At 51.1% G+C, this 27,466-nt stretch overlaps 1 protein-coding gene across 1 annotated transcript in view; it reads left to right on the top strand.

Moving 5' to 3' along the window:
- The window catches only part of PWP2 (PWP2 small subunit processome component), a 28,491-nt gene extending 1,305 nt beyond the window's left edge, over window positions 1-27,186 (top strand). The window contains exons 2-21 of the mRNA XM_038760600.1: window positions 2,732-2,844; window positions 3,210-3,304; window positions 5,124-5,223; window positions 6,215-6,358; window positions 8,090-8,225; window positions 9,954-10,213; window positions 11,255-11,398; window positions 13,184-13,254; window positions 14,129-14,265; window positions 16,088-16,236; window positions 16,503-16,650; window positions 17,969-18,119; window positions 19,229-19,409; window positions 20,880-21,027; window positions 22,070-22,178; window positions 23,547-23,612; window positions 24,231-24,449; window positions 25,497-25,647; window positions 25,888-25,962; window positions 26,290-27,186. Of these exons, the coding sequence (XP_038616528.1) occupies window positions 2,732-2,844; window positions 3,210-3,304; window positions 5,124-5,223; window positions 6,215-6,358; window positions 8,090-8,225; window positions 9,954-10,213; window positions 11,255-11,398; window positions 13,184-13,254; window positions 14,129-14,265; window positions 16,088-16,236; window positions 16,503-16,650; window positions 17,969-18,119; window positions 19,229-19,409; window positions 20,880-21,027; window positions 22,070-22,178; window positions 23,547-23,612; window positions 24,231-24,449; window positions 25,497-25,647; window positions 25,888-25,962; window positions 26,290-26,446 (2,754 nt within the window). The 3' untranslated portion in view covers window positions 26,447-27,186. The remainder of the gene's footprint in view (window positions 1-2,731; window positions 2,845-3,209; window positions 3,305-5,123; window positions 5,224-6,214; window positions 6,359-8,089; window positions 8,226-9,953; window positions 10,214-11,254; window positions 11,399-13,183; window positions 13,255-14,128; window positions 14,266-16,087; window positions 16,237-16,502; window positions 16,651-17,968; window positions 18,120-19,228; window positions 19,410-20,879; window positions 21,028-22,069; window positions 22,179-23,546; window positions 23,613-24,230; window positions 24,450-25,496; window positions 25,648-25,887; window positions 25,963-26,289) is intronic.
- Window positions 27,187-27,466: the final 280 nt, after the last annotated feature.

Below are 27,466 nucleotides of genomic sequence, written 5' to 3'. Positions count from 1 at the left end.
GCACTGTACTAAACGCTTGGGAAGTACAAGTTATAAGGTAAGCAGGTTGTCCCACGTGGGGCTCACAGTCTTAACCCCCATTTTACAGATGAGCAAACTGAGGCCCAGAGAATAGTAATAATGATGGTATTTGTTAAGCGTTTACTAGGTGCCAAGCCCCGTTCTAAGTGCTGGGGTAGATATAAGGTAAGCAGGTTGCCCCACGTGGGGCTCACAGTCTTCATCCCCATTTTACAGATGAGATAGAAATACGATTGAATGAATATGAGAAGCAGCATGGCTCAGTGGAAAGAGCATGGGCTTTGGAGTCAGAGGTCATGAGTTCAAATCCCCTCTGCGCCACCTGTCAGCTGTGTGACTTTGGGCAAGTCGCTTCACTTCTCTGGGCCTCCGTTACCTCATCTGTAAAATGGGGATTAAGACTGTGAGCCCCCCGTGGGACAACCTGATCACCTTGTAACCTCCCCAGCGCTTAGAACAGTGCTTTGCACATAGTAAGCGCTCAATCATCATTGTTATTAATGTTATGAGGTACAGAGAAGTGAAGTGGCTTGCCAAGAGTCACACAGCTGATCAGTGGCGGAGTCGGGATTAGAACCCACGACCTCCGACTCCCGAGCCGGGGCTCTTGCCGCTAACCCTCGCTGCTTCTCTCCCAGCTTCACCACTTGTCTGCTGTGTGACCTTGGGCCAGTGGCTGACCTTTTCTGTGCCTCAGTTACCTCCCCTGTAAAATGGGGAATAAGACGATGAATAGGGAATAAGGCTAAGAGTCCCATGTAGGCCAAGCTGATTAGCTTGTGTCTACCCCAGTGCGTAGAGCAGAGCGTGGCACATAGTAAGCGCTTAACAAATACCATGATTATTACAAGTGTCGTGGGGTTAAGGGAAGGGCGAATGCCAGCCAGATGCCCCAAACTACGTCGTCTGAAGCGCCCCGGCCTCCGAGTACACCCGGCCCTCCCGTCGGCCCTTTCATGTGACTTGGGTGTACAATGTGAATTAAAGGTTAATAATAGACTGTGAGCCCACTGTTGGGTAGGGACTGTCTCTATATGTTGCCAATTTGTACTTCCCAAGCGCTTAGTACAGTGCTCTGCACATAGTAAGCGCTCAATAAATACGATTGATGATGATGATGATGAATAATAACGGGGAAGCAGCGTGGCTCAGTGGAAAGAGCCCGGGCTTTGGAGTCAGAGGTCATCGGCTCAAATCCCGGCTCCGCCACTTGTCAGCTGTGTGACTTTGGGCAAGTCACTTCTCTGGGCCTCAGCTTCCTCATCTGTGAAGTGGGGATTAATAATAATGATAATAATGATGGCATTTATTAAGCGCTTACTATGTGCAAAGCACCGTTCTAAGCGCTGGGGAGGTTCCAAGGTGATCAGGTTGTCCCGGGGGGGACTCACGGTTTTAATCCCCATTTTCCAGATGAGGGAACTGAGGCCCAGAGAAGTGAAGTAGCTTGCCCAAAGTCACACAGCTGAGAACTGGCGGAGTCGGGATTTGAACCCATGATCTCTGACTCCAAAGCCCGGGCTCTTTCCACTGAGCCACGCTGCTTCTCTAATACTGTGAGCCCCACGTGGGGCAACGCGATCACCTTGTAAACTCCCCAGCGCTTAGAACGGTGCTTTGCACATAGTAAGCGCTTAATAAATGCCATTAAAAAATAATTATGGTGTCTGTTAATCGCTTATTACGTGTCAGGTTCCACTCATGTCAATTCTTGGACAGCATTGTTACCCTAAATACTCAACAGACACGTCATTGATCATTGATCTGCTCACGATGGGCCCTCAGTCAAGTGTGTTTGTTGAGTACTTGCTGTGTGCAGAGCACTGTGCTATGCGCTTGGGAATGTATAATGCACCAGAGTTGGAAGACGTGGCCTCTGCCCACGAGGAGCTTACAGTCTACAAGGGGAGATGGACATTAAAGTAGGTGAAGGTTAGTGGAAATAGTAGAGCATAATAAGATATACCTAAGTACCATGGGTCCAGGGTGAGTATCAGAGTGCTTAAGGGGTACCCAGCCAAATTTTCAGATGCAGAAGGGAGGGAGGACAGAGGGAATAAAGGATTCGTAGAAAACTTGCTGACAGTCTGCATTCATTGCCCTTTTCATTCATGCATTTAATCGTATTTATTGAGCGCTTACTGTGTGCAGAGCACTGTACTAAGCGCTTGGGAAGTGCAAGTCGGCAACTTATAGAGACGGTCCCTGCCCGACAGCGGGCTCACAGTCTAGAAGGGGGAGACAGACAACAAAACGTATTAACAAAATAAAATAAATGAATATGTACAAATAAAATAAATAAATAGAGTAATAAATACATACAAACATATATACAGGTGCTGTGGTGGGAGGGAAGGTTGCCCTTGGGTTTTACCCTCTCCTCATCATGGTTTCCTCTGGCCTGTCACTTCAGCACATCTGCCCCTTCCCTCCTACCTGTCATTGATTTTTGTGTCTGCCTCCCCCATCATCATCATCATCATCATCAATCGTATTTATTGAGCGCTTACTATGTGCAGAGCACTGTACTAAGCGCTTGGGAAGTACAAATTGGCAACATATAGACCCCAGCAGATGGTAACCTCCTGGAGGGCAGGGACTGCGCCTGCTAACTGTAGTGTACTCTCCTAAACAGTCAGTACAGAACTCCGCACACTGTAAATGCTCACGTAGCTATCGGTGGATTATGATATCGTAATTGTCTTTCCAGTTTTCAAATCTGCTGGGTACCGTCTATCACCGCGGGAACCTGAATTTTACCCCCGATGGAAATTCACTTATCAGCCCGGTGGGAAACAGAGTCACTGTATTTGACCTAAAGAAGTGAGTATGCCGAGGTAATAATCCTCCCAGGCTCTGCGCCCGATACCTGGTAGCTGTGGATTTCTCTCCTTAACCGGAAAGAGCGTGTCAGTGAATGAAACCAACGGGTCTTATTCCTACTGATGAGTCCGTTTGGCTTACAGTCAGAGAAGGCACCAGGAAGCCATTCTCTTTCTTCTCGGAAGCTCATTTAAAGCGCTTCTGAATGTCCTGGAAGGATTCTCCTAAGTAGCAAGGGGAAGCCGGGCCTCAGCTTTCATGAAAAGCCAAGGCTTGGAAGCCACTCGGTCCTAAGAGACAGGGAGCCTGCTGACCTCTCTGAGAGGATACTAAGAGCATTTGGGACGGGGGTCTGTGTTTTGCAGTAACAAGTCTGAGACGCTGCCACTTGCAGCGAAGCGCAACATCACGTGTGTGGCACTCTCTCCTGACGGCTCTCTCGCCATAGTTATCGATGAAGGTAATCTTCCATGGGGGTGGGGAGGGAGGGTGTTGTGTCTCTCCACCTGAAAGGAGCTCCCGAAAAATCTAGCGGCAAACTGGTAATAAGCTGAACCATTTTCCAAGTTACATGGTCTTTAATCAATCAATCAATCAATCGTATTTATTGAGCGCTTACTATGTGCAGAGCACTGTACTAAGCGCTTGGGAAGTACAAATTGGCATCACATAGAGATGCCATTTAAGCCCTCCACCAACATGTCTCGCCTCACAGGTCTGCTCTCTTTATCCGTTCCTCTCCAACTCCTCTCTTAGTCGATCAATCAATCAGTCGTATTTATTGAGCGCTTACGGTGCGCAGAGCGCTGTACGAAGCGCTTGGGAAGTACAAGTTGGCAGCATATAGAGACGGTCCCTACCCAACAGTGGGCTCACGGTCTAGAAGGGGGAGACGGAGAACAAAACCAAACATATGAACAAAATAAAATAAATAGAATAGATATGTACAAGAAAAATAAATAAATAGAGTAATATGTACAAACATATATACATATATACAGGTGCTGTGGGGAAGAGAAGGAGGTAAGATGGGGATGGAGAGGGGGAAGAGGGGGAGAGAACAAAACCAAACATATTAACAAAATAAAATAAGTAGAATAGATATGTACAAGTAAAATAGAGTAATAAATACGTACAAACATATATATACACATATATATAAGGTGCTGTATATATATATATATATATATATATATATATATATATATATATATATATATAAATAAATAAAAAGGTGCTGTACTAAGCGCTGGGGTAGATAGAGGATTATCAGGTCCCACATAGGGCTCACAGTCCAAGAAGGAAGAACAGGGATTGAATTGCCATTTTGCAAGTGAGGTAACAGGCACAGAGAAGCCAAGTGACTCGCCAAGCAGACAAGTGGAGCCAAGACTAGAATCCAGGTCCTGACACCCCAGGCTTGTGCTTTTATATTGGACTCTCCCAAGCGTCGTATTTATCTAGTGCTTACTGTGTGCAGAGCACTGTACCAAGCGCCTGGGAGAGTATACCAGAACAATAAATGGACACCTTCAATCAATCAATCAATCAATTGTATTTATTGAGCGCTTACTGTGTGCAGAGCACTGTACTAAGCGCTTGGGAGGTACAAGCTGGCAACATATAGAGACAGTCCCTACCCAACAGTGGGCTCACAGTCTAGAAGGGGGAGACAGAGAACAAAACCAAACATACTAACAAAATCAAATAAATAGAATAGATATTTACAAGTAAATATCCCTTCCCGTAACGAGCCTACAGTCTAGAGGAATAACTGAGCTCAGTCCTTACCAAGCCAACATTTCTCACTGTACCTCCTGCTCAACCCTCCCATCTGCATCCTCTCTCTCGCACTGGTCCCCAGCCTTAAAACTCTCTCTCCTGCTAAACCTCTGTCTGCCCCGTATATTCAAAGCCATCCTGAACCCTCACCACCTCTGCCATCTTTCCTCGATATTCCCACCACCCCCAAGCTGTGACGACTCACCAGCCCATCTGTCGCCCTTAGGAACTGCCCGTCCTCAGCACTTTTCCGTTGTTCACTTCTATAATAGGGACTGTATCTGTATTTATGTCAGTCTCCTCCATTAGAGGGGAAGCTCTGTGTGGGCAGGGACTTGGTCCTGTTCTTCTTTCTCTAGGTTAGTACAGTGCATTGCATCGGGCGCTCAACAAGATCTGTCAGTTGAGCCAGATCTGGGGAATAATGCCAGCCTCGCTATTTTACGCGGGCCAGATCTCCGGGCGGTTGCTTAGAATTTCATTGGCTTTGTTTTCAGAGGGCGATGCCCTGCTTATCAGCTTGGTGTGTAAAGCCGTGCTGCACAAATACCACTGGAACCGGCCTGTGCAGAGCATCTCCTTCTCCCCCGACAGCAGGTAATGGGGTGGTCTCCACTTTCCCTTCCAGAGAGGTAGAGACGGACAGTTGGAAAGGAGAGCGCAAGATAGAGGCAGACGGTGATCATGAGAATTTTTGAACTTCAGTGACCGACAGCGTGTCGTCATCCGCTGTGTTTAGCTTTCTTTTTTCCCCCCTCAGTCAGGGTGGTGCTTGTCTGCAGTCTTGTGACATATTTCAGCATTTGGGAGCTCTGTATTGAAGAAGGGAGGACAAACATCCAAATCCTGGGAAAATGAATGATCCTTTTTTTTTAAATCTAGTTATTAATGCGAAAAAGAGTAAAAATGTCCAATCCAATTCCCAAGACCATCTTGCTTGAAGGTCTTGAGCAAACCCCACCCAATTTCAGTAAAGTCCAATGTGTAAGAAGCCATGTGTGGTGTTGGTCTCAAACTAAGAGTGACTGAAATAAACACCAATTTGGGGTCTGATTATCCAGTTTGTGGATGGAACAGTGCCGAAACCGCTCTTTATCCTTCATGCTGTCTAGAGTCTACTACCTCTGCAACAAGTTGGGTGGAATTGGGACGAGGAGATGAAAGGCAAATAATAATAGTAATAATAATAGTATTTTGTCAAGTGCTTAATATGTGCCAGGCACTGCACTAAGCACTGGGTACAAGCAAATCAGGTTGGACACAGTCTCCTGTCCCACGAGGGGTTCAGTCTCAATCTTCATTTTTCAGATGAGTTAGCTGAGGCACAGAAAAGTGAAGTGGCTTGCCCAAGGTCACACGGCAGACAAATGGCAGAGCCGGGATTAGAACCCATGACCTTCTCACTCCTAGGCCTGTGCTCTATCCACTACGCCGTGCTGCTTCTCAGTCATATCCAGTTGAAGGAATTAAAGAAGGGGCTTGATTTTTAAGGTTAACTCTGTCGGTTTTAGTTCCATCCGTCGCAATCTCATAGAGTTGAGGGTCACATGGACTTAAGTTTAACTGTCGGTTTATCACTGTGTAACAGCAAGTTTGTGATCACAAAAGAAAATGTCGCGGAAATGTACCACGCCCCAGGGAATAAGCGAGAATTTAATGCCTTTACCCGGGACACAACTTACTTCGGACCGTACGATGAAACCACTTGCATCGACTGGACCGAAGACTCCAAGTAAGGTCCCGCACCCGTCCGTGGGGACGCTGCTTGTTTGCGGGTTGGGGGGCGAGGGGCAGGGGGCTAAAGAGGTCCTTCCTTTTACCGAGTCTTCTCGCCCTCGGTGCGGTGTGTCTCAGGTGCTGGCAGGTGGACTCACTGGAGTGACACCACCAAGCAGGGTTTTGACTTCAAGTGGATTCACCCTACATCAGCTCTGAACAACCAGACCCCCAGAAATTCCCCCAAACATTATTAGGCTGGCCTCACTTCTCTGTTTGATCCCTTAGCTTGCAGAACTGTGCTAGATGCTGGAGATAAGTTATAAAGAAAATCCAGATGGGAACAGTGCTCTCAATCAGTCCCCCAATATTTATTGAGTGTATGTGGTAGCATTTGAGAGGGGGACAGTAGAGTTAGTCGGTATGATCTCTGCACCCAGGGGGTGTAGACTGTAGCCAGGAAGACGGACTCTAAAGAAATGGTAGGTCGGGGGAAGCTGTAAGGGGAACTGCACCCAAGTCGTCCTGGGCCTTGTGAGCTCCCAAGTCCGTAGGTGCCACTGAAGCAGCAGTCAGAGAGGGCTCTAAGGTGGGGAGAGGAGAGATGAATCGGGGAAGAATTCAGGTAGCAAACAGCAAGAGCAGTGGTGGGAAGGAGAGGAAGAAGAGGCAAAGGCCGCCGAGACGGCTGAAGACAAGGGAACGGTCCCTTGTTTGTCCACGGCACTCTGTCTGAAATGCAGGAGGGGAGCATGCTTTAAGGCGGATCTGATCATAATCAGATCTCATATCATCATCATCATCATCAATCGTATTGAGCGCTTACTATGTGCAGAGCACTGTACTAAGCGCTTGGGAAGTACAAATTGGCAACATATAGAGACAGTCCCTACCCAACAGTGGGCTCACAGTCTAAAAGGGGGAGACAGAGAACAAAACCAAACATACTAACAAAATAAAATAAATACAATAGATATGTACAAGTAAAATGAATAAATAAATAAATAGGGTAATAAATATGTATATACATATATACAGGTGCTGTGGGGAAGGGAAGGAGGTAAGATGGGGGGGATGGAGAGGGGGACGGGGAGAGGAAGGAAGGGGCTCAGTCTGGGAAGGCCTCCTGGAGGAGGTGAGCTCTCAGCAGGGCTTTGAAGGGAGGAAGAGAGCTAGCTTGGCATATGGGCAGAGGGAGGGCATTCCAGGCCAGGGGTTGACGGCGGGACAGGCGAGAACGAGGTACGGTGAGGAGATTAGCGGCGGAGGAGCGGAGGGTGCGGGCTGGGCTGTAGAAGGAGAGAAGGGAGGTGAGGTAGGAGGGGGCGAGGTGATGGACGGCCTTGAAGCCCAGGGTGAGGAGTTTGTAGACTCTCACAAAGGCCGAAAGCTCCCATCTTTGTGTTCCAGAAAAAGAAAGTGAGAGAGTCAGGAGCAGAGGCTTGGTAAGGGGGCATGAGGGAACATCAGTCCAGTGGTATTTATTGAGTGCATATCGTGTGCACGGCACTGGCCTACGGTTTTAGAGTGCCTTGATTCCTCTCATCCCTGACCAGGGAACTTTTCCCCATCGGAGTTTTGACTGGGGAATGTTTGGCGACCAGAAATAGGCTTTTTCGAATTGTAACAAAACGTGTATCCTGTGGCATCCCGGAGGGATCTCCTTTAACTTGCCTCCACTTGGAAGAGCTGGATTGACGGGGTCCTCAGGAGGTTTATTTTCATTCTTATTGCTCCTGTGTTGCAGGTGTTTTGCCGTGGGAAGCAAGGACATGTCCACGTGGGTCTTTGGGGCCAAGCGCTGGACCAACCTAATATATTACTCCCTGGGAGGCCATAAGGATGCAATTGTAGCCTGTTTCTTTGAAGCCGACAGTCTGAATGTAAGTAAGATATGCCCGGGTGTCCGAGTAGAGCTCCGGTCAGGCCATGAATGTGAGTCTAGGTTTCTAAATTGGCCCTGCGAAATGTGGAGATAGCACACACAGTCAGGTCAGGAAGCCACCTTGCCCGTTGTCAGTTACCGATGTTTCTTTCATCCAGCGCTGGGAGAAGGAGTGGCACCTTAGACTTCCCTTGTCCCTTTCTTCTTGAGAATTCAGAGCCAGGCCTCATGAATCATCTCCCTTTATCCGTGCACGGGTCCCGGGTGGGAGGGAGATTTGGCTGTTCTCTCCAGGGCGCCTGTGAGCCGGGCAGTTTTCTCCAGAGTAGTGAGTGGGCCACAGAGGCGCCCGGCGCCGGTTTCTTGATCTCCAGCCCTGAGGTCTCCCTATGGTGCTGGTTGGTGGCTGGGGGCACGTCGGCAATCTTGGGAGGGGAGCGGAGAAGGAAGGGGTGGCATGTGCCCGGCCTCTGTTCCGTTGAACTTGATCTCGGTGGCTCTTGAATATGGTCTCCCCCTCCCATACAGACACACAGCACTGGTGAGTCTAGGGTGTCCCCACAACGGTGAGGGCAGGGCCGATCAGCTCCCACCCACCTCTGTCCCCGCGGGTACAGGACAAGACGGGGATTGCCCAGCCAGCCTGGGCCGGGCCTCGGACCAGACAGGTGACAGGAGGGAGAGCCCTGCACGAAGCAGCCCTCCTGCCCCTATCCTGTCTCACTTTGCCCCGTTTCCACTTCAGTTCTCCCCACCTCACCCCATCCCTCTCCATCCAATGCCTGTTGGCCTTTCCTTAATACTAATAATGATGGCATTTGCTAGATAGTACGCCCCAAGTGCTGAGCTAAATGCTGGGGGAGAGATCATCGCATCAGGCAGAGTCCTTGTCCCTCGTGGGGCTCATTAAAGGACTGTCACCCGCTGCCCAGACCTCTTGCCACTCGGGTGAAGGAAATATCATTTTGAGCGGCTTTTACCCCAAGAAAGGGTAGTGGTGAGCTCCCCGGGGTGAGTTCTAGCAATGATGGGTTTTAGCAGTGACGCACAGCCACGACGGCCGCCTTTTCTGTGTGCGTGATGGGAAACACAGCTAAGATGAGGGGGCAAGAGGAAACCTTGGGGCTGCTGTGGCTCCATAGCTTTGGGTAGCAGCAGCAGCGCAACAGCTAAAGGCAAAAGCAGGGACCAACGTGTGCTTCTGAGGGCCATGGGGCCTAATAGATCTCAGGGACGGGCCCTCCACCCTGCCCGGTAAAGAGAGAATCCTGGCAAGCGTGCTGGTACATTTACGAAGCAGCGTGGCCCAGCAGATATAGCAGGGGCTTGGGAGTCAGAAGGACTCCCAGAAGGACCTGGGTTCTAATTTCAGCCCTGCCACCTCTCTGCTGTGTGACCTTGGGCAAGTCACTTCTCTGGGCCTCAGTTCCCCCATCTATAAAACGGATTAAAACTGTGATCCCCTTAAGGGACTGTGTCCAACCTGATTAGGTCATATCTGCCTCAGGACTTAGAACAGTGCTGGACAAAGAGTAAGCACTTAACAAATGCTAACATCATCTTCACAACCCCCGGGGAAGCTCACATTTGAAAGGGGAAATAGCATTCGGCCTCTGACCGTCGGGCTTCCGTTCCGGTTCGTCGTCTCCTGGACTTGACAGCTGTCCTCGGGGAGGGCCCGGGGACCGCCTCACTTAAAAGCCTGTGTGTTCTTCCCTTCTGGCAGCTGTACACCCTCAGCCAGGATGGGGCCCTGTGCGTCTGGCACTGCGACACTAGGCCCGAGGACCTGGAACTGAAGCCTCCCAAAGGCTGGCAGGCCCAGCTGTTGCAGAGAAAGAAGCAGCAGCAGCAGCAACAGGAGGAAGAGGAGGGGGAGAAAGAGGAGGACGATGGAGAAGAAGGCGGTGGGGCGAAAATCCAAGGCAAAGCGAATCCAAGTGAAAAGGAGATGAAAGGAAAAGTGAAATATAGACGGGCTGCAAAGTAGGTGTCGCTTTTTCAAAGAAAGTGCCGAGGGTGGCTTCGCTTAGTAATCGTGGTATTTTTTAAGCTCTTTGGACTCAGTCCCTGTTTGAGTGAGAAGGAGAACAGATTTTGAGTCTCCATTTTGCAAGCGAGGAAACTGAGTCACAGAGTGAAGTGACTTGTCCCAGGTCACACAGGCAGGTGATGGTACACCCTATTTGGGTAGGTGCAGGCCCTGAGCATACTGCCTCCAGGTGGGCTTCTCTTCCTGAAACCACTTTCCTTCTAGTCCCGGGTGTGTCTTCCTTGCAACCATTTTGAAGTGTCCGGGGCCCACCGAGTCTCCTCCCTCCCTCCCGAGTCTCAGTCCTAGCCCTCTCTGTGGCTCCAGGCTGGATCTCAAGGTCGACATTCCCACCCTCCCCACCTTGGGGACCCCCACGCCCCGCGGGGGGATTCAAAATGGAGCAGGCCGGGGCTCGAAGCTGACAGGGAGCCCACTGGGACTTCAGGTTCACCTTAGGACCCCATTCGGTATCGCAGGAAGGTTGAGCCTGCGGCCCACTCGGCATCGGAAGCGCACTAGAGCTGGCATCAGACACCCCGAGGGCCAGGCCATAAAGTGATCTGTCTGAGGTTAGGTTTGGCCGCCTCCGCTGTGGCTGTCACGATTCACTCAGATGCCGAGAAGAGAGGTGGGCCAGGCAGGAGGTGGGCGAGGCCCCGGAGAATTAACCCGGCTCAATCAATCAATCGTATTTATTGAGTGCTTACTGTGTGCAGAGCACTGTACTAAGCGCTTGGGAAGTACAAGTTGGCAACATATAGAGACAGTCCCTACCCAACAGTGGGCTCACAGTCTAAAAGGGGGAGACAGGCTACTCCGGCGGGCTGGCTGTCCCAGGGCTGTGAGTTGGGTGAAATGGCAGCTGTCTGCGGCTTGCTGCTGGCCCTTTGACCTCAGAACCATCTTTTCCGATTGGGCTAAAATAACCGAACATTGCCCCTCGCCCCGCAATTCCTCTTGGTACCACCCTGATCACGTTCTCATTACTTCAGGTATTTTTTCAATAAAGAAGGAGACTTTAATAACCTGACGTCCGCTGCCTATCACAAGAAAACTCACCTCCTCGTCACCGGTTTTGCTTCCGGCATCTTCCATCTCCACGAACTCCCCGAGTTCAACCTTATCCATTCCCTGAGGTGAGTTTTAGATTTGCCAGCCTTTTACTAGTCAATCGATAGTTTTTAACGAGGGCTTCTCTGTGTGCCGAGCACTCTTCTAAGTGCTTGGGAGAGTAAAGTATAACGGAGTTGGTAGGCAGGATCCCTGCCTTTGAGGAATTTACCACCTAGTGTTTCTCTCAGTACTGAAAAATAACAGAAGGAATTGCAAGTGGTGCTTTGTGAAGAAAGACAGAGGGCCCCTGAAGAAATTATGCCATTCTCTCTGGCAGCGTGGCAGAGTTTCCGTTGCCAGAGACTGTTCTAAGCTCTGGGGTGGGTACAAACAAATCAGGTTGGACGCAGTCCCTGTTTGGAGCTGACAGTCTCAATCCCCATTTTACAGATGAGGTAACAGGCCCAGAGAAGTGAAGTGACTTGCCCCAAATCACCCAGCAGACAATTAGCAGAGCCCGAATTAGAACTCATGTCCTGTTGACTCCCTAGCCAAGCTAGGGCTTATCGTCTTGATCCCCGTTTTATAGAGGAGGCAACCAAGCCCCGGAGAAGTAAAGTGACTTGCCCACGGTCACACAGCAGTGAGTGGTGTCTGATCTAGGCCACGCTGCTTCCCCTGTGGCCCACGGTGCCCCATCCAGTATTGCCCTGGCAGCTCTTGCCTTTTTCCTCGGTGGCTCTTTCAGGCAGCCAGTCATTGCTTGCCCCCCCAGGCCTCCTCCACCTTCCGCCCAGCTTGGATGCCGGTATCCGTGGCTGCCGCTGTTGTCCCCGGGCCAGTCAGTCAGCGCTCTCTGTCCAGGAGACAGCTGAGGCCCACAGGCTCTGAGCGTGGGAAGTCTCCTCCACACTGGTAGCCACACAGCCTTCTTCCCCAGGACAGCCAAAGATAGACAGTGCCTTCCTGGAGCAGCTCTGTGGCAGCTGAACCCCCCTCCCCAGGTGGAGTTTGTCCAGTTCTTTCTGTTTCGTTTTTGTCTCATTTTTATTTTTGCCTATGCTTTTAGTTCCTCACAAGATGCTGGAAATTGAGAGGAAAAAAACCCACTTGTGTGGATCTCATAATGGCAGGCTGACTTTGAAAGTCAGTAATTATAAAGCCATCAATAAGCCTTTCCAGTTGCGCCAGTTTTCCTCTGGCATAACAAGCCAGGTTTTCTTTTGGTGGAGTTTTTTTGGGAAGAGGTCGATTCTAGGGATGTCCCTTAGCGTTGCTGCCCATCACTGTATTTTTAAGCCAGAGGGAAGGACAGAGGGGATGGAAACGCCCCTCAAAATCATCATCATCATCATCAATCGTATTTATTGAGCGCTTACTATGAGCAGAGCACTGTACTAAGCGCTTGGGAAGTACAAATTGGCAACATATAGAGACAGTCCTTACCCAACAGTGGGCTCACAGTCTAAAAGGGGGAGACAGAGAACAAAACCAAACATACTAACAAAATAAAATAAATAGAATAGATATGTACAGATAAATTAAATAAATACATAGAGTAAAAAAATATGTACAAACATATATACAGGTGCCTCAGAATACAGGCCGTGTGAGCCAGGAAACGTATTCGAGAATCAGATTGTACCAAGTTCCTCGGAATTCGTTCACACGACTAGCGTCTTGTATCTCGCTTGTAAAAACCAGCGAGTTTAGTTTTCGAGCCAGAAGAATTGGATTCCTCAGTTGCCTGAAGTTTCCCACTTCCTCCACTCCTTTCTTCAAATTGCACTCGGTCCCCTGGAATAATAATGATGGTATTTGCTCAGTCTTCTCAGTATTCGTTTGTGCCTTTGGTCTCTTTTGCTCAGCATTTCGGATCAGAGGATAGCATCCATCTCTGTCAACAGTTCCGGAGACTGGATCGCCTTCGGTTGCTCAGGTCTGTGGGTCTGGGCGGTAGCGGAGTCGCGGGGCTGACCGTCGTCACACCCCGTGGTGTAGGCTGAGGGAGCTTCACTGAGCCTGCATGTTGAGATCCTCCGAGCCTGGAGCCCCAGACAAACTGCTCCTCCCCCCTTGCCCGATTTGGATATAGAGGCTGCCTTTTGCGGTTAGGGTTTATTTTGGGGTTCTGAATTCCCCGCTGTTTCTTCAGCTTTGTCTTACCTTATCTTACCTTACCTTACCTTACCTTACCTCCTTCCCTTCCCCACAGCACCTGTATATATGTATATATGGTTGTACATATTTATTACTCTATTTATTTATTTATTTATTTATTTTACTTGTACTTTTCTATCCTATTTTATTTTGTTGGTATGTTTGGTTCTGTTCTCTGTCTCCCCCTTTTAGACTGTGAGCCCACTGTTGGGTAGGGACTGTCTCTATGTGTTGCCAATTTGTACTTCCCAAGCGCTTAGTACAGTGCTCTGCACATAGTAAGCGCTCAATAAATACGATTGATTGATTGATTGATTGTCTTGCAGCCTGCCAGCCTTCCACTTATGGTCCAGAAGGAGAAGGGTGGGATCACGGGACATTGAACCCTCAGCTCCCGTCGTGACTGCTGGTTACAGAATGGCTCGTCGGCAGTTCTCGACCTGTAACCCGGGATGGTGTTTGTGGGGTCCATTGCCTTTAAGGCAGCTCACTGGCAGGCTCCCCCCGGGCCCCGCTGCACACACATACTTTGCTACTTTGAATGTGACATCGGTGTCCTGTCGGATGGAGGTGGGGCAGGGGACGGAACCCTACCTTGGGAGCAGAATTCTTCCTCCAACACCACCTTCTCCCTTTTAATCCCGTACCCCCAGGTCTGGGGCAGTTGCTGGTGTGGGAATGGCAGAGCGAGTCCTACGTGCTCAAGCAGCAGGGCCACTTCAACAACATGACGTCCCTGGCCTATTCCCCCGACGGGCAATACGTAGTGACCGGGGGAGAAGACGGGAAAGTAAGTGTGGGGCGGGGGTCCCCGGCGCTTCCTTCGTCGTGTGTAAAAGCAGTGAGGCCTCGTGGACAGAGCACGGCCCCGGGAATCAGAAGGGCCTGGGTTCTAATCCCGGCCCCACCGCTTATCTGCTGTGTGACCTTGGGTAAGCTACTTCTGTGCCTCAGATACTTCATCCGTAAAATGGGGATTAAGACTGAGAGTCCCTTGTGGGGTTTGGGCTGTCTAACCTCAGTAGCTTGTATTTACCCCAGTGCCTGGCATGTACTAACCACTTAACTAAATAAGTAAACTAAGCACTTATTTATTCATTTATTTATTTTACTTGTACGTATCTATTCTATTTATTTTATTTTGTTAGTATGTTTGGTTTTGTTCTCCGTCTCCCCCTTTTAGACAGTGAGCCCACTGTTGGGTAGGGACTGTCTCTATATGTTGCCAACTTGTACTTCCCAAGCGCTTAGTACAGTGCTGTGCACACAGTAAGCACTCAATAAATACGATTGATTGATTGATTAACAAACCCCCTCTCCCCCCACCAAAAAAAAGCCTCCTGCTGGCAGTGATGTTTCTTGAGCCCCGTGCTAAACTCACGATCATCAGATGGGACACAGTCCCTTCCCTACACGGGGTTCACTTTCTAATGGGGAGGGAAAACAGGTGTTTTATCCCCATCCTGCTGATGGGGAAACTGAGACCCGGGGAAGCTAGGTGACTTACCCAAGGTCACACAGCCGGCAAGTGGCGGAACTAGGACTAGAAGTCAGTTCTCCCGCCTGTCCCAGGCTCTTCCTCCTCGGAAGGGGCCGACGGAGGGTGACCCCGGCACGAGCTGCTTGTTTGTGCGGCCTGGGGATGCAGCTGAGCTGCCCCGCTTGGCCCCCGGGAACCGTCCAGTCTCAAATTGGGCCACTGGCTTTTGGGTTGTTTTTCTCCTCACATATGACAGAGCCCACACAGGCTTTTGGGATGCATTCCCACTGGAGGTGGCGAAGATAATCATTTGTTTTCTGATTGTTCTCACCCCTGGAATGACCTGTAAGCTCCTTGGGGGCAGACATCAGGGCCACTAGCTTTCCTGGATTCTCTGAAGCGCTCAGTACAGGGCTCTGCCCAGATTAAGAGCTCAGTAAATACTGTTGATTGATTGTCCAAAGACACTACTTTTTTGCATGACTATCTGTCACACACTGTTCTAAGTGCTGGGTTAGGTACCAGTTAATTATGTTGGACACAGTCCTTTTTCCGCATAGGGCTCACAGTCTATGTAGGAGGGAGAACAGATATCCCCGCACAGAGAAGTTTAAATGACTTGCTGTGGTCACACAGCAAGCAATTGGCAGATTCAAGAGTAGAACCCAGGTCCTTCTAACCTCAGGCCCATGCTGTCTCTCCACTTAACCATGATTCTAGTATTTCAGTGCTTTCTCATAAGGATACTGTCAAGAGTGGGGTTGTCTAGTCTGGCTTTTCAAAAAAAAAAAATGAAGTGACTACCTGTGATTTTAAAAAAAACCTTAATTCACTTTGAAGTTGCCCCCCGAAAGAGTATGATTTTTTTAAAAAAGCGGTGGGAATGGTGCTCAAAATTTCGGACTGGCAGTGAGGGACCTATTGAGGCAGGTTGTGTGGGGTTTCTTCACCCAGGTAGCCATGGTGTTCCATTGCGTGGGTGTATTTTGCGTCCAGAGGTGACGTCCCACAGGAATGTTGTAAGGATGCTGTGAAGTGGTGGGGGCGGGAGGGGGGCTTCAAGGGGAAGGGGTCTATGTGGGTGATGGGCTCTTCACCCACAGCCTTCCTTAAAACCCTTTCTGTGTTCCAGGTGAAGATTTGGAACACCTCGAGCGGGTTCTGCTTTGTCACGTTCACGGAGCACACCAGCGGGGTCACCGCCGTGACCTTCACGTCGTCGGGCTTCGTCATCGTCAGCTCCTCGCTCGACGGGACCGTCCGAGCCTTTGACCTTCACAGGTAAGTTCTCCGGGCGGTTGTGGGCCTCCCGAGGACTTGAAATTCTCCCCTTGGCCGCACAAAGTGCCTTTCTTCTCACCTCTCGGTCCACGCTGGCGACAGAGGAGGGGATGTTTAGAGTGTCCCGGTTCTGTCCCAGGAATGCACAGGCGTGAACTGGGTGTCTGGGATACCTGGCGCGGGCCAAGCGTCTGTCAGAGGGTCGGGGGTGGGTCCGGACCGGCATCTGGAAATGGGGTGACCGTCCCCGCCTGACTCCCCAACAGGTACCGGAACTTCCGCACGTTCACGTCTCCACGCCCGGCCCAGTTCTCCTGCGTGGCCGTGGACTCGAGCGGTGAAATCGTGGCGGCCGGGTCCCAGGACTCCTTCGAAATCTTCCTGTGGTCCATGCAGACAGGGAGGCTCCTAGACGTAAGAAGCTAAACCGCTGGTGTGACGGGCCTGCCGAGGGGGCTGGTTCGGCCGGGGCCCGGCCGCTCGGGATGTCAGGAGCCGTTGGCCCGGGGGTGCCCTGGTCTGGTGCGGTTCCGGGGCTCTGGGTGGGAGAGGGCACCTCCCCGACCACTTCCTGGTCCCAGCTAGACCTGGACACGTCTTCTTGGGGTTCAGCTGAGGCCGTGGCCATGGTGTGGGCGGGACCTAATTAGACCCCCCCCTGCAAGAAACGAGAAGGGGCTTTGCTCTCAGGTGAGGCATCCTCTTAGCCTGTCCCGGGGACACCTTCCTTAGCATTTCCAACAGTGCTTTAAACAGTATCTGATAAACACTTACTTAGTGCCAAGCACTGTACTGAGCACTGGGGTGGATACAGGCTAATCAGATTGGACACAGTCCCTGTCCCATGTGGGGTTCACAGTCATCATCCCCATCTTACAGATGAGGTAACTAAGGCACTGAGAAGTGAAGAAGACTCACCCGAAGTCACCCAGCGGGCAAGTGGCTTGAGAACTCACAGGTTCTGCTGAGTCCCAGGCCTGTGCTCTGTCCATTAGGCCACTGTGCTCCTCCAGGATACAAAGAAGCGTAGAGACAGGAGAATTCAGGTTGCGGGCCTCCACCTGTTCTGTAGATCATCATAATAATAATGGTATCTGTTAAGCTCTTACGATGTGCCGGACACTGTACATAGTGGGACAGACATTAATGCTATCAGCCACCCAGATGACTGATCTCCACCACTGCTAATCGATGGCATCAGGCCCCAGTGCTGCCTAAGAGGCCAAAAGTGGGGAAGACGAGGTGTTCGTTTGAGTGTTTGTGTTGGAAGATACTTGACTTCCTGGGCAGCTTAAGCAGAATTGTTACCTAAATCGAAATATCCAGAAGGACACGCCCACAGCCAGAAAGGAAGTGAATTTAGCATCCAGACTGAGCCCCCTCCTTCCTCTCCCCCTCACCCACCTCTCCATCCCCCCCATCTTACCTCCTTCCCTTCCCCACAGCACCTGTATATATGTTTGTACATATTTATTACTCTATTTATTTTACTTGTGCGTATCTATTCTGTTTATTTTGATAATATGTTCGGTTTTGTTCTCCGTCTCCCCCTTCTAGACTGTGAGCCCACTGTTGGGTAGGGACTGTCTCTATATGTTGCCAACTTGTACTTCCCAAGCGCTTAGTACAGTGCTCTGCACACAGTAAGCGCTCAATAAATACGATTGATTGACTCAGGATAAGTGTAGAGGTTGAATTCTGCTTCCTTTTAATTATCTGCTCAACTCACTAGGTCTTATCAGGGCACGAAGGCCCCATCAGCGGCCTCTGCTTCAACCCGATGAAGTGCGTCCTTGCCAGCGCTTCCTGGGACAAGACCGTCCGGCTGTGGGACATGCTCGATAGCTGGAGAACCAGAGAGACGCTCACCGTGGCCTCGGACGGTGAGCGTCGTGGGGCTCGCTGCTGGCGAGAGAACGCCTGCTTTCACAGCAGGAGTGGGCAGGGTATCTCTTAAGCACAGCCCTGTACTGTGAAGCAGCGTGGCTCAGTGGAAAGAGCTCGGGCTTTGGAGTCAGAGGTCATAGGTTCGAATCCCGGCTCCACCACATGTCTGCCGTGTGACCTTGGTCAAGTCATTTAACTTCTCTGAGCCTCCGTTACCTCATCTGTAAAACGGGGGACGAAGACTGTGAGCCCCCCGTGGGACAACCTGATCACCCTGTAATCTTCCCCAGCGCTTAGAACAGTGCTTGATAAATGCCATTATTAGTATTATTGTTACTGTACTAGGCGCTGGGAACGAGAATCAGCCCAGAGGTTTCACGATTTAGAAAGTGGGTACCGAGGCAGGGGAGTAGATGATAAAAACACAAAAACAACGTCAAAGAAACCGGCAATGCTAAATACAAAAAATAGACACAAAAGGATTGGGAAATTAGTGTGCGTGATTGATGTCCCCGGGCTGATTCAGAGCGAAGGTCATCCATAGACGTAGGTCATTCTCTGAAACCTGTAAAAGGGCTGCGCAGGGAGGCATGGAGGGGCTCAGTAAACTGCCCGGATTGCCCCTTCTCAGGGGGCAGTGGGGTAGACCAGTGCCTCCGGCCTGCTCCCGACCCCACCCCGCAAACCCCTCCTACCAGCTGGCGACCCCAAAAATTGGCCATCCTCCTCAGTGGAGCCTATCTGCCCCTCTCTGCACGTTATAGCTGGCCAAAATGGAAACAGCCTGCGGTTGGGTAGAGACTGTCTCTATATGTTGCCAATTTGTACTTCCCAAGCGCTTGGTACAGTGCTCTGCACATAGTAAGCGCTCAATAAATACGATTGATGATGATGATATGGTACATTGGAGCCATCTTGAAAACCCACTACGATTAGGAAAACCCCTAAACTAGGTTATCGGGTTTCAGCCAGCTTGGAGGAGATTGAAGAGCCGGGCAGCGGAATCTGGGTATCGGCCACCCCTCGTGTAGTGGCTTCCTTGTGGGGTTTTCTGGGTGGCACGTACGCACGCGTGTACACGTATGCGCTTTGTTCTCCTCTGCAGCCCTCGCTGTGACTTTCCGCCCGGATGGGCTTGAGCTGGCCGTGGCCACCCTGAACGCCCAGATCACTTTCTGGGACCACGAGAACGCCGTGCAGAGTGGCTCCATCGAAGGCAGGCATGACCTGAAAGTGGGCCGCAAGGAATTGGACAAGATTACGGCCAAGCACTCAGCCAAGGGAAAGTAGGTGGAGGCGCCGGGTGCTGGGGCCGGGGGGCAGGGTCCCAGAGCGGGGAGGTGACCGGGGCCCAGAAAGGCCTGGAGTGTAGACGGAGTCGTCTGTGGGAAACACAGGGAATTAAAGCCTGCCTGACCACCCCGGGGGGTTGATGGGCTACCCCAAGAGGAGAGTCACAAGTCCCCGCTCTGCCTGGTGAGCTCACCCAACTCACCTCTTTCTGCTTTTGTTTTGTTTTTTTTCATATTTGTACTTCCCAAGCGCTTAGTCCAGTGCTCTGCACACAGTAAGCGCTCAATAAATACAGTTGATTGAATGAATGAATGAATTTATTTTACTTGTACATATTTACTATTTATTTTATTGTGTTAATATGTCCATATTAACATATTATGTTAATATGTCCCTTCAAGGCCCTGCTGAGAGCTCACCTCCTCCAGGAGGCCTTCCCAGACTGAGCCCCTTCCTTCCTCTCCCCCTCGTCCCTCTCTCCATCCCCCCCATCTTACCTCATTCCCTTCCCCACAGCACCTGTATAGATGTATATATGTTTGTACGTATTTATTACTCTATTTTATTTGTACATATCTATTCTATTTATTTTATTTTGTTAGTATGTTTGGTTTGTTCTCTGTCTCCCCCTTTTAGACTGTGAGCCCACCGTTGGGTAGGGACTGTCTCTATATGTTGCCAATTTGTACTTCCCAAGCGCTTAGTACAGTGCTCTGCACATAGTAAGCGCTCAATAAATACGATTGATGATGATGATATGTTTTGTTCTGTTGTCTGTCTCCCCCTTCTAGACTGTGAGCCCACTGTTGGGTAGGGACTGTCTCTATACGTTGCCAACTTGTACTTCCCAAGCACTTAGTACAGTGCTCTGCACACAGTAAGCGCTCAATAAATACGATTGAATGAATGAATGAATTTGATAAGCGCTTACTTTGGGTCAGACGCTCTTGCAAAAGCTGGGGTAGATACAAGTTAATTCGGCTGGACGCAGTCCGTGTCCCACGTGGAGCTCACAGTCTAATTGGGGGGGAGAACAGGAGAACTGAGGCACAGAAATCAAGTGACCTGCCCAAGGTCACACAGCAAGCATTTGTTCCAACCCAATATGCTTCAGTGACTGTTTTCTGAAAGACCATGCTATAGCGGCGGACTTCTGCATCCCCGGGTCTTTGGTCAGAGGAAAAGGTGTACATATCTATTCTATTTATTTTATTTTGTTAGTATGTTTGGTTTTGTTCTCTGTCTCTCCCTTTTAGACTGTGAGCCCACTGTTGGGTAGGGACTGTCTCTATATGTTGCCAACTTGGACTTCCCAAGCGCTTAGTACAGTGCTCTGCACACAGTAAGCGCTCAATAAATACGATTGATTGATTGGGGTGGGTTGACAGCTCACGAATATGGAGATGTCACCCGCGTAACTTGGGGTTTTTTCCCCCCTCTTCTTCCCCGTTCCCCCAATTCAGGTCTTTCACCACTCTGTGTTACTCAGCGGATGGCCAGTCCATCCTGGCCGGGGGCTTGTCCAAGTTCGTTTGTTTTTACAACATCAAAGAACAGATTCTCATGAAGAAGTTCGAAATCTCCTGCAATCTCTCCCTGGACGCGATGGAGGTGAGTGAGATGTGCGCTCTCTCCATTGGCCCCTGGGGCTGGAGAATCGCTCCGTCCCGCTTTCACCGGGAAACCTTAAATTGCCTCTGGGTCCGGCGGGTGAGCCCCCAAAGCACGGAGGTGGCGAATTGAGAGCGGGAGCAATCAGAAGCCGCACCTGTGGCCCTCGAGAAAAGTGGCTGGGTTGTTTTTCATATTGGCTACCGTGCTATGCTGAGTTTTCAAACGATACCAAACCGTCTCTATGGTGACCGGAGACTGTTTTCTCCTCGAGGGCAGGGACTGTGCCTTGGACTTTCCCAGGCACTTAGTACAGGGCATCACGCTCAACAAGTGCCATTTTGCCAGCATTATTACCGAAAAGCCGCAGGAGCTGGAAGTCTAGATTTATGTCGTGCCCCCCACTCTCTGTTCCACCCTACAAATCTCCTAGCAAATGGCATCGGTGACCGGACCCCTGGCAATGCTGCTGCTTCTGGTGACCCCGACCCTGAAGCATCTCCCCATGGGTTCCAGCTCATTTGTTTTCAACTTTTCTTTGTCCTTCCAGAGTGTTTTGTTCAGGGGCTTAAGTAGGAAGTTAGGAATATTAAACAATGTACATATTTACTATTCTATTTATTTTGGTAATGATGTGCATCTAGCTTTATTTCTATTTATTCTGATGACTTGACACCTGTCCACATGTTTTGTTTTGTTGTCTGTCTCCCCCCTCTAGACTGTGAGCCTGTTGGGGTGGGACTGTCTCTATATGTTGCCTCAATAAATACGACTGAATGAATGAATGACTAAAGGGCAGATTATTGTTGGACTATCCAGGCATTGTTTGCAGGAAGTGGAGCAGGTGAGATCCATTTGATCATCCTGCATGTGTCTCGCTCCTGGGATTCTTTCATTCAGTCGTATTTATTGAGCGCTTACTGTGTGCAGAGCACTGTACTAAGTGCTGGGGAAGTACAAGTTGGCAACATATAGAGACAGTCCCTACCCAACAACGGGTTCACAGTCCAGAAGAGACACCTTGCTTTTTCTCGTCTTTCAGGAGTACTTGGATCGCCGGAAAATGACCGAATTTGGCAGCTTGGCACTGATAGACCAAGATGCCGGAGTGGAAGATGGGGTGGCCGTGCCACTGCCCGGGGTCAAAAGAGGTAACTGGGGGTCGCAACCCCTGCGGGATGACCGAAGGTGGTTCGGGGTTCTAGGATTAGCTAGAGCCCCTTCTTGGGGCATCAGTCAATGGGAGCCCCGCTTCCCAAGTGCTTAGTACAGTGCTCTGCACACAGTAAGCGCTCAATAAATACGATCGATGATGGATGGAGCTAAGAGGCTGCTCTGCTGTGCTCTGTTGGGTGCTGGCTGTTGGCAGCTGGCATGGAGAATCAGTGGGGCACATGGATCCCGTCCATTTGGGTTCCGCTCCGGTTGGCGCTCGTGAGCCGGGCAGGGAGAAGCCGCCGTCCAGGGAATCCAGCCAGATGGAGGAACCTGAGCTGAAGGTGGACTTCCTTTTCCCCAAATTCCGGACTGAGCCAGCAACCCCAAGGGCTCCCAGTGTAGGAGTCCCAGGAAGGCTGCCCCTGGCTGGGAGGCAGGAGACCTTGGGTAGGTCACTTAACCTCTGCCTGCCTCTGTTTCCCCACCTTTAAGATGGGAGTGAGAGTACCTGCCTTTCCAGTCCTCGGTGGGATGTGGGATGGACATAATGAGGTAAAATCAAGTTAAAGTCCTGAGTACTCTTATTCTTATCCCATTGCTGGAGTACTAGAGCCTTTAAAGATTGGGACACATGGGTCATTTAGGGCAGGAGAATGATTTCCTTCATTTCTGATCTGCCTCTTTTGCTTGGGAGTGCATTTCCTTTCTGCAGTTGTGGAGAGAGCATTCGGGATAATCAGCTGTGCTTGACAGACACCATTTGGTTGCCCAGAAAACGATAGTTTGGATGTGGGCACCTCTGTAGTAAGAATTTAGTTTCTGTCCTATGTGTCTCAGGGGGTTTTTTGCTTGGAAACATCAGCGGGCCCCTAGCAGAATCCAGGTTTGACAGCAGTCTATCGGACTGGGGTGGGCGAGGAGGAAGAGGATGAGGGGCAGGAAGAGGAGGGTGTGTTTGAGACGAGCTCAGCCTTGGGGACCTGGCATCTTGTCAATCAGTGGCATTTATTGAGCGTTTACTGTGTACAGAGCACTGTACTGATCACTTGGGAGAGTACAATAGAACAACATTAACAAGACATCTAGGGACTGAGATGTCCTTCAGACCCACCTGGACCAGGGGGTGGCCTCGGATGCGGCCGAGGAGCCTCTTCCTTGCCGTCCCGGCGCTTCCGTTCCAGAGGGGCGGCTTGGTTGAGCCCAGGCCGGACGGAGGAAGCCCCCACCTCTCCTCTCCCCGTCACCCTCTTCCTCCTGAAGTTTTGGGCGGCAAGTTGCCGGCCCCGCGGAACAACGTCAGGACCCCAGATCCGATCGCTGGTGCCACGGTTGGGTGACGGGCCGTTTCTGTTTGTCTGCAGGTGACATGAGTTCTCGACACTTTAAGCCCGAGATCAGAGTGACCTGCCTCCACTTCTCTCCCACTGGTAGGTGTGGAAAGGTGTTTTCTCGGCCCGAGGAAAGGGGCTGGGTCGCCTGGCTGCCCATAAACTGGTTGAAAACTTTGCTTGTCCCAGACCCTGGCCTGCTCCTAGCGAGCCCTGCCCTTTCCCTGCCCTTCTCAATCAATCAGTCAATCGTATTTGTTGGGCGCTTACTGTGTGCAGAGCACTGTACTAAGCGCTTGGGAAGTACAAGTTGGCAACATATAGAGACAGTCCCTACCCAACAGTGGGCTCACAGTCTAAAGCAAAGACAAGCAAAGAGATAGAGGGCTTTCAGAGGTTCCTGGTCATCCCTCAGGAACAGAAGCTGCAGTCCAGCTGCTGGAGAATTGTGTACTCTAATGGTGGATGTCAGTGGAGTTCGAGCCAATCCCCGGGGCTCCCCTCATATTCAGCTGCCAGGGGGACCCCGGGCTTTGCAAGCGTTCAGTTCCCCTCCTCCGGCCCCGCTCAAACACCTCCCACCCCGGGCCTACCGCGAGCAGGCTGTGGACTGAGCACCTACTTCCCCTGGGTCGATGGAGATCAGAGATCAGACGTGCCGTCGGCGTTGGGGGTCCTCTCCGCCCACCATCTCCCCTTTCCTCGGTCCTCCCCTAGGGCGGTGCTGGGCGGCCACCTCCACCGAGGGCCTTCTCATCTTCTCCCTGGACTCCGGGCTGGTCTTCGACCCCTTCCTGCTGGATTTCGACATCACCCCCAGGAACGTGCGGATCGCGGTGCGCCAGAAAGAGTTCACCAAGGCGATTCTGATGGCCTTCCGGCTGAACGAGCAGAAGCTGATCCAGGAGGTGATGGAGGCGGTGCCCAGGAACGAAAGTAAGCCCGGAGGCTGTGGCTTCACGCCCGCAAGGACCTGCTGGCGGCTCTGAGTGTTTTTCAGCAGGGGACCGTCTGGGCCCTTCCTGCACCTTCAGGCAGGGATTGACAGAGTCGGGGGGAAAGGGGTGTTGTGCGGAGCCAGGGACGTGCTGGCCTTTTCTCACCCTCCCCAGAGCCCCGGGAGGGACCTGGCACCCGTGGTTGGGTCGGGTGGAGAACTGGCCATCCTGAGGCTTTGGGGAGCCCCTCATGCCCAGCGAGGACCAGCCAGAGGCTAGGGGGGACAGCCTCCAGCACGCCAACCAGCTGGGCACCAGTGATGGAATCCGTGTTAACGACTCAGCTCCCTGGACGGGGCCAGCGGCTTTTATTCCCCCGTGGTATTAAGCACTTACCGTGTGCCAGGCACTGTGCTGCAGCTCACAGGGCATTGTCACCTCTTACGTTTCTCTGTGTCGCCGTTTTGGCCGTTGGTAAGCAGAGAACGAATGACAGCTAGGCCAGGCTCCCGGCCCGCATCCCTTCCTGCATTCAGGACAGTTGTTCTGGGATTTGCTTCCCGCCTAGAAATGCTGTCCTGGTGTGCAAGAGCCTGTCTCCCCTCATACACAACTCTGGAGAGAAAGGGGGCCCTCAGACCCAGAGACCTGGAGCCAGTCCCTGGAAAGGTTTTCAGTGTGAGTGGAATGTGCCCACGTTGCTCATTCCCCGCTAAATAGTAAGTTCGAGGAGGAGGAAGAGGTGGGACTCGTATTAGGTGCCCACTTGGTGCGGGGCACTGTACTGGGTGATTTGTGAAATATTGAAAGAAGCGACATGTCTCTTGCCCACTGGGAATTCTAACAGAGAGACGGTCCCGTTACTTTTTTACAAGCACTTAGTTCAGCAGTCTTCATACAGGAAGGCTCGGTAAATCTTACTGATGGATCGATTTTGATGAGATGGATTGTAAACTCTTAATACGGGGGGATAGTGCAGGGCTCTCTTCCAACGTCCAGCTTTCCCAGCCTCACCGGACGCTTTTTTTCCTCCCTTCTCTTGCAGTTGAGGTGGTGTGCTCATCGCTCCCCGATTTGTATGTGGACAAAGTCCTTGAGTTTTTAGCCTCCGCCTTTGAGGTGTCGCATCACCTGGAATTCTACCTGACCTGGTCAGAGCGGATATTGATGCTGCACGGGCCCAAGCTGAAAACCAGGTGAGTGAGAATTGGGCGCGGGTTTGTCCCCGGGGAAGAACAGCTTTGGGCTGTAATTGAGCAGGCTCCCAGAGGGTGGGCTTCTCCGGATTTCTAGGAGTGGGTTACGCAGCAGAGCTCAAAGTGGACATTTGAAGCCGGTGGTGGTGGTGACTTTTGGCTGTTCATCCCACCTCCTCTCTCTCTCTCGTCCAGGAATAAATGGGCTTATATTAAATTGGGGTTAAATTTCTTTTTCAGGGCAGGGAAGTTGTTACCTACTGTTCAGTTCCTTCAGAAGAGCATTCAGCGGCACTTTGATGATATTTCTAAACTGTACGTATTACCTGGCTCCCATTTTGGTGAAGTCCAATACTTCAGAGGCCTGGGGTTAACTGACAGTTTGCATAGCCGAAATCCGTTTTGCTTGGGCGACTGGGGTGGGCGCTCATCCGGTTTAATGCGGTTACTTGAAACTTTCCTGATTATTCGAACTAGCCAGAGTCATCTGGGCAGCTGAGGTCCGTGCAGGTCGATCTCCTGAATTCAATTTTAGGTAAAAGTCAGCTGGGCGTTAAAAAAGAAAACCCATTTTGGAGAGGGATCGGTACCTCCGTTGGGTTGCATGGCTAACGCGGGTCAAAATTATGTCTGCCTCAACAGTTGTGACTGGAACCGCTACAATATCAAATACGCCTTGGCGGTTTCTCAGCAGCGGGGGGTGAAGCGGCCCAACGACGAAGAGTTAGAAGCGCCCGAACCGGGCGGCTTGCGGCCTGGGGACGAGGACGCAGAGGAGGAGGAGGAAATGTGCATGTAGCCTCAGAGTTGTGCTCTGTTCCTACGGCGGAAGAAGTGATTCATGCAGTGGTATTCACTGAATCTACCTGGCCCTCATAGTGGCTAATCTGTGTACGAAAGCCGGGGTGAAGGGGAGGTAGAGACGGGGAGGGTGGACGGGCGGGCAGGTTTGGCAGCAGAGTGACTGTCTTCGAGGTGGTCGCTTCCATCCTGGGCACGCAGGAAACAGTGTGTTTTCCAAACGCAATCCCTTCTTTGAGCTCAGGGATACAGATAGATGCTCCTCTGGAACGTCCTAATAGAAACCGGAGGGTGAGAGCGAGAAGCCGGCTCCTGTGGAGAGTTGTGGCATTCTTTTTTTTAGGCAGGAGAGGGGAGGCAGAGGGCCAACTTGGTGGCTTCTCAGCTTTGTAGCGAGCAATCTGGTCCGCCCCGGGGGCCCTCCCTGCCGTCAAGTCCCTCCTGCCACTCCTCTGGGAAACGTCAAAGCCGCAGGGATGTTTGTGGAGTTCCCTGGGACTGGAGAGTTTCCTGGGAACGGCAGGAGAGTATGGGGCTCGCAGATGAGCGGATTGATGTACTGGGCCCCGCTCTCCGGCTTGGGATAAGAGGCCTGACCGTGGTGCCCCCCCCTCAGAGTTGGCTTTGCTTTTTCCCAGAGTGGAACTCTTCCTCACAAACCATCCTGTGTGTTAAAGGGGGAAGGACTCAGGAGACTGAGAAAGGGAAATAAAAAGCTTTTTCCTCCCTGCCAGAGAAGTAATGTGTGCTTTTTGGGTGTGACATTCGCAGTTGTACTTTAGTCGTTTTGCTGATTTTAGTTACTCAAATGGGGTGTTCCAACTCAGCTCTGCTCCACAGCTTGAACCCCCTCCACAGGGCTCTGATACGCAACCTTTAGACATTTTGATAGGCAGATTTGCCCAGTAAGTTCCAGGTTTTACATTTGAGCACTTCGGATCAACTAGGAGAGCAACCGTGAGTGAGCAGCGTTAGAGGGGACTCCTGGTTTTCAGGTTTGTCCCATCTCCCTAAGACA

This window comes from Tachyglossus aculeatus, chromosome 18, assembly GCF_015852505.1.
Source record: "Tachyglossus aculeatus isolate mTacAcu1 chromosome 18, mTacAcu1.pri, whole genome shotgun sequence".
Classification (NCBI taxonomy): Eukaryota; Metazoa; Chordata; class Mammalia; order Monotremata; family Tachyglossidae; genus Tachyglossus; species Tachyglossus aculeatus.
This window is presented reverse-complemented; position numbering and strand designations above follow the sequence as displayed.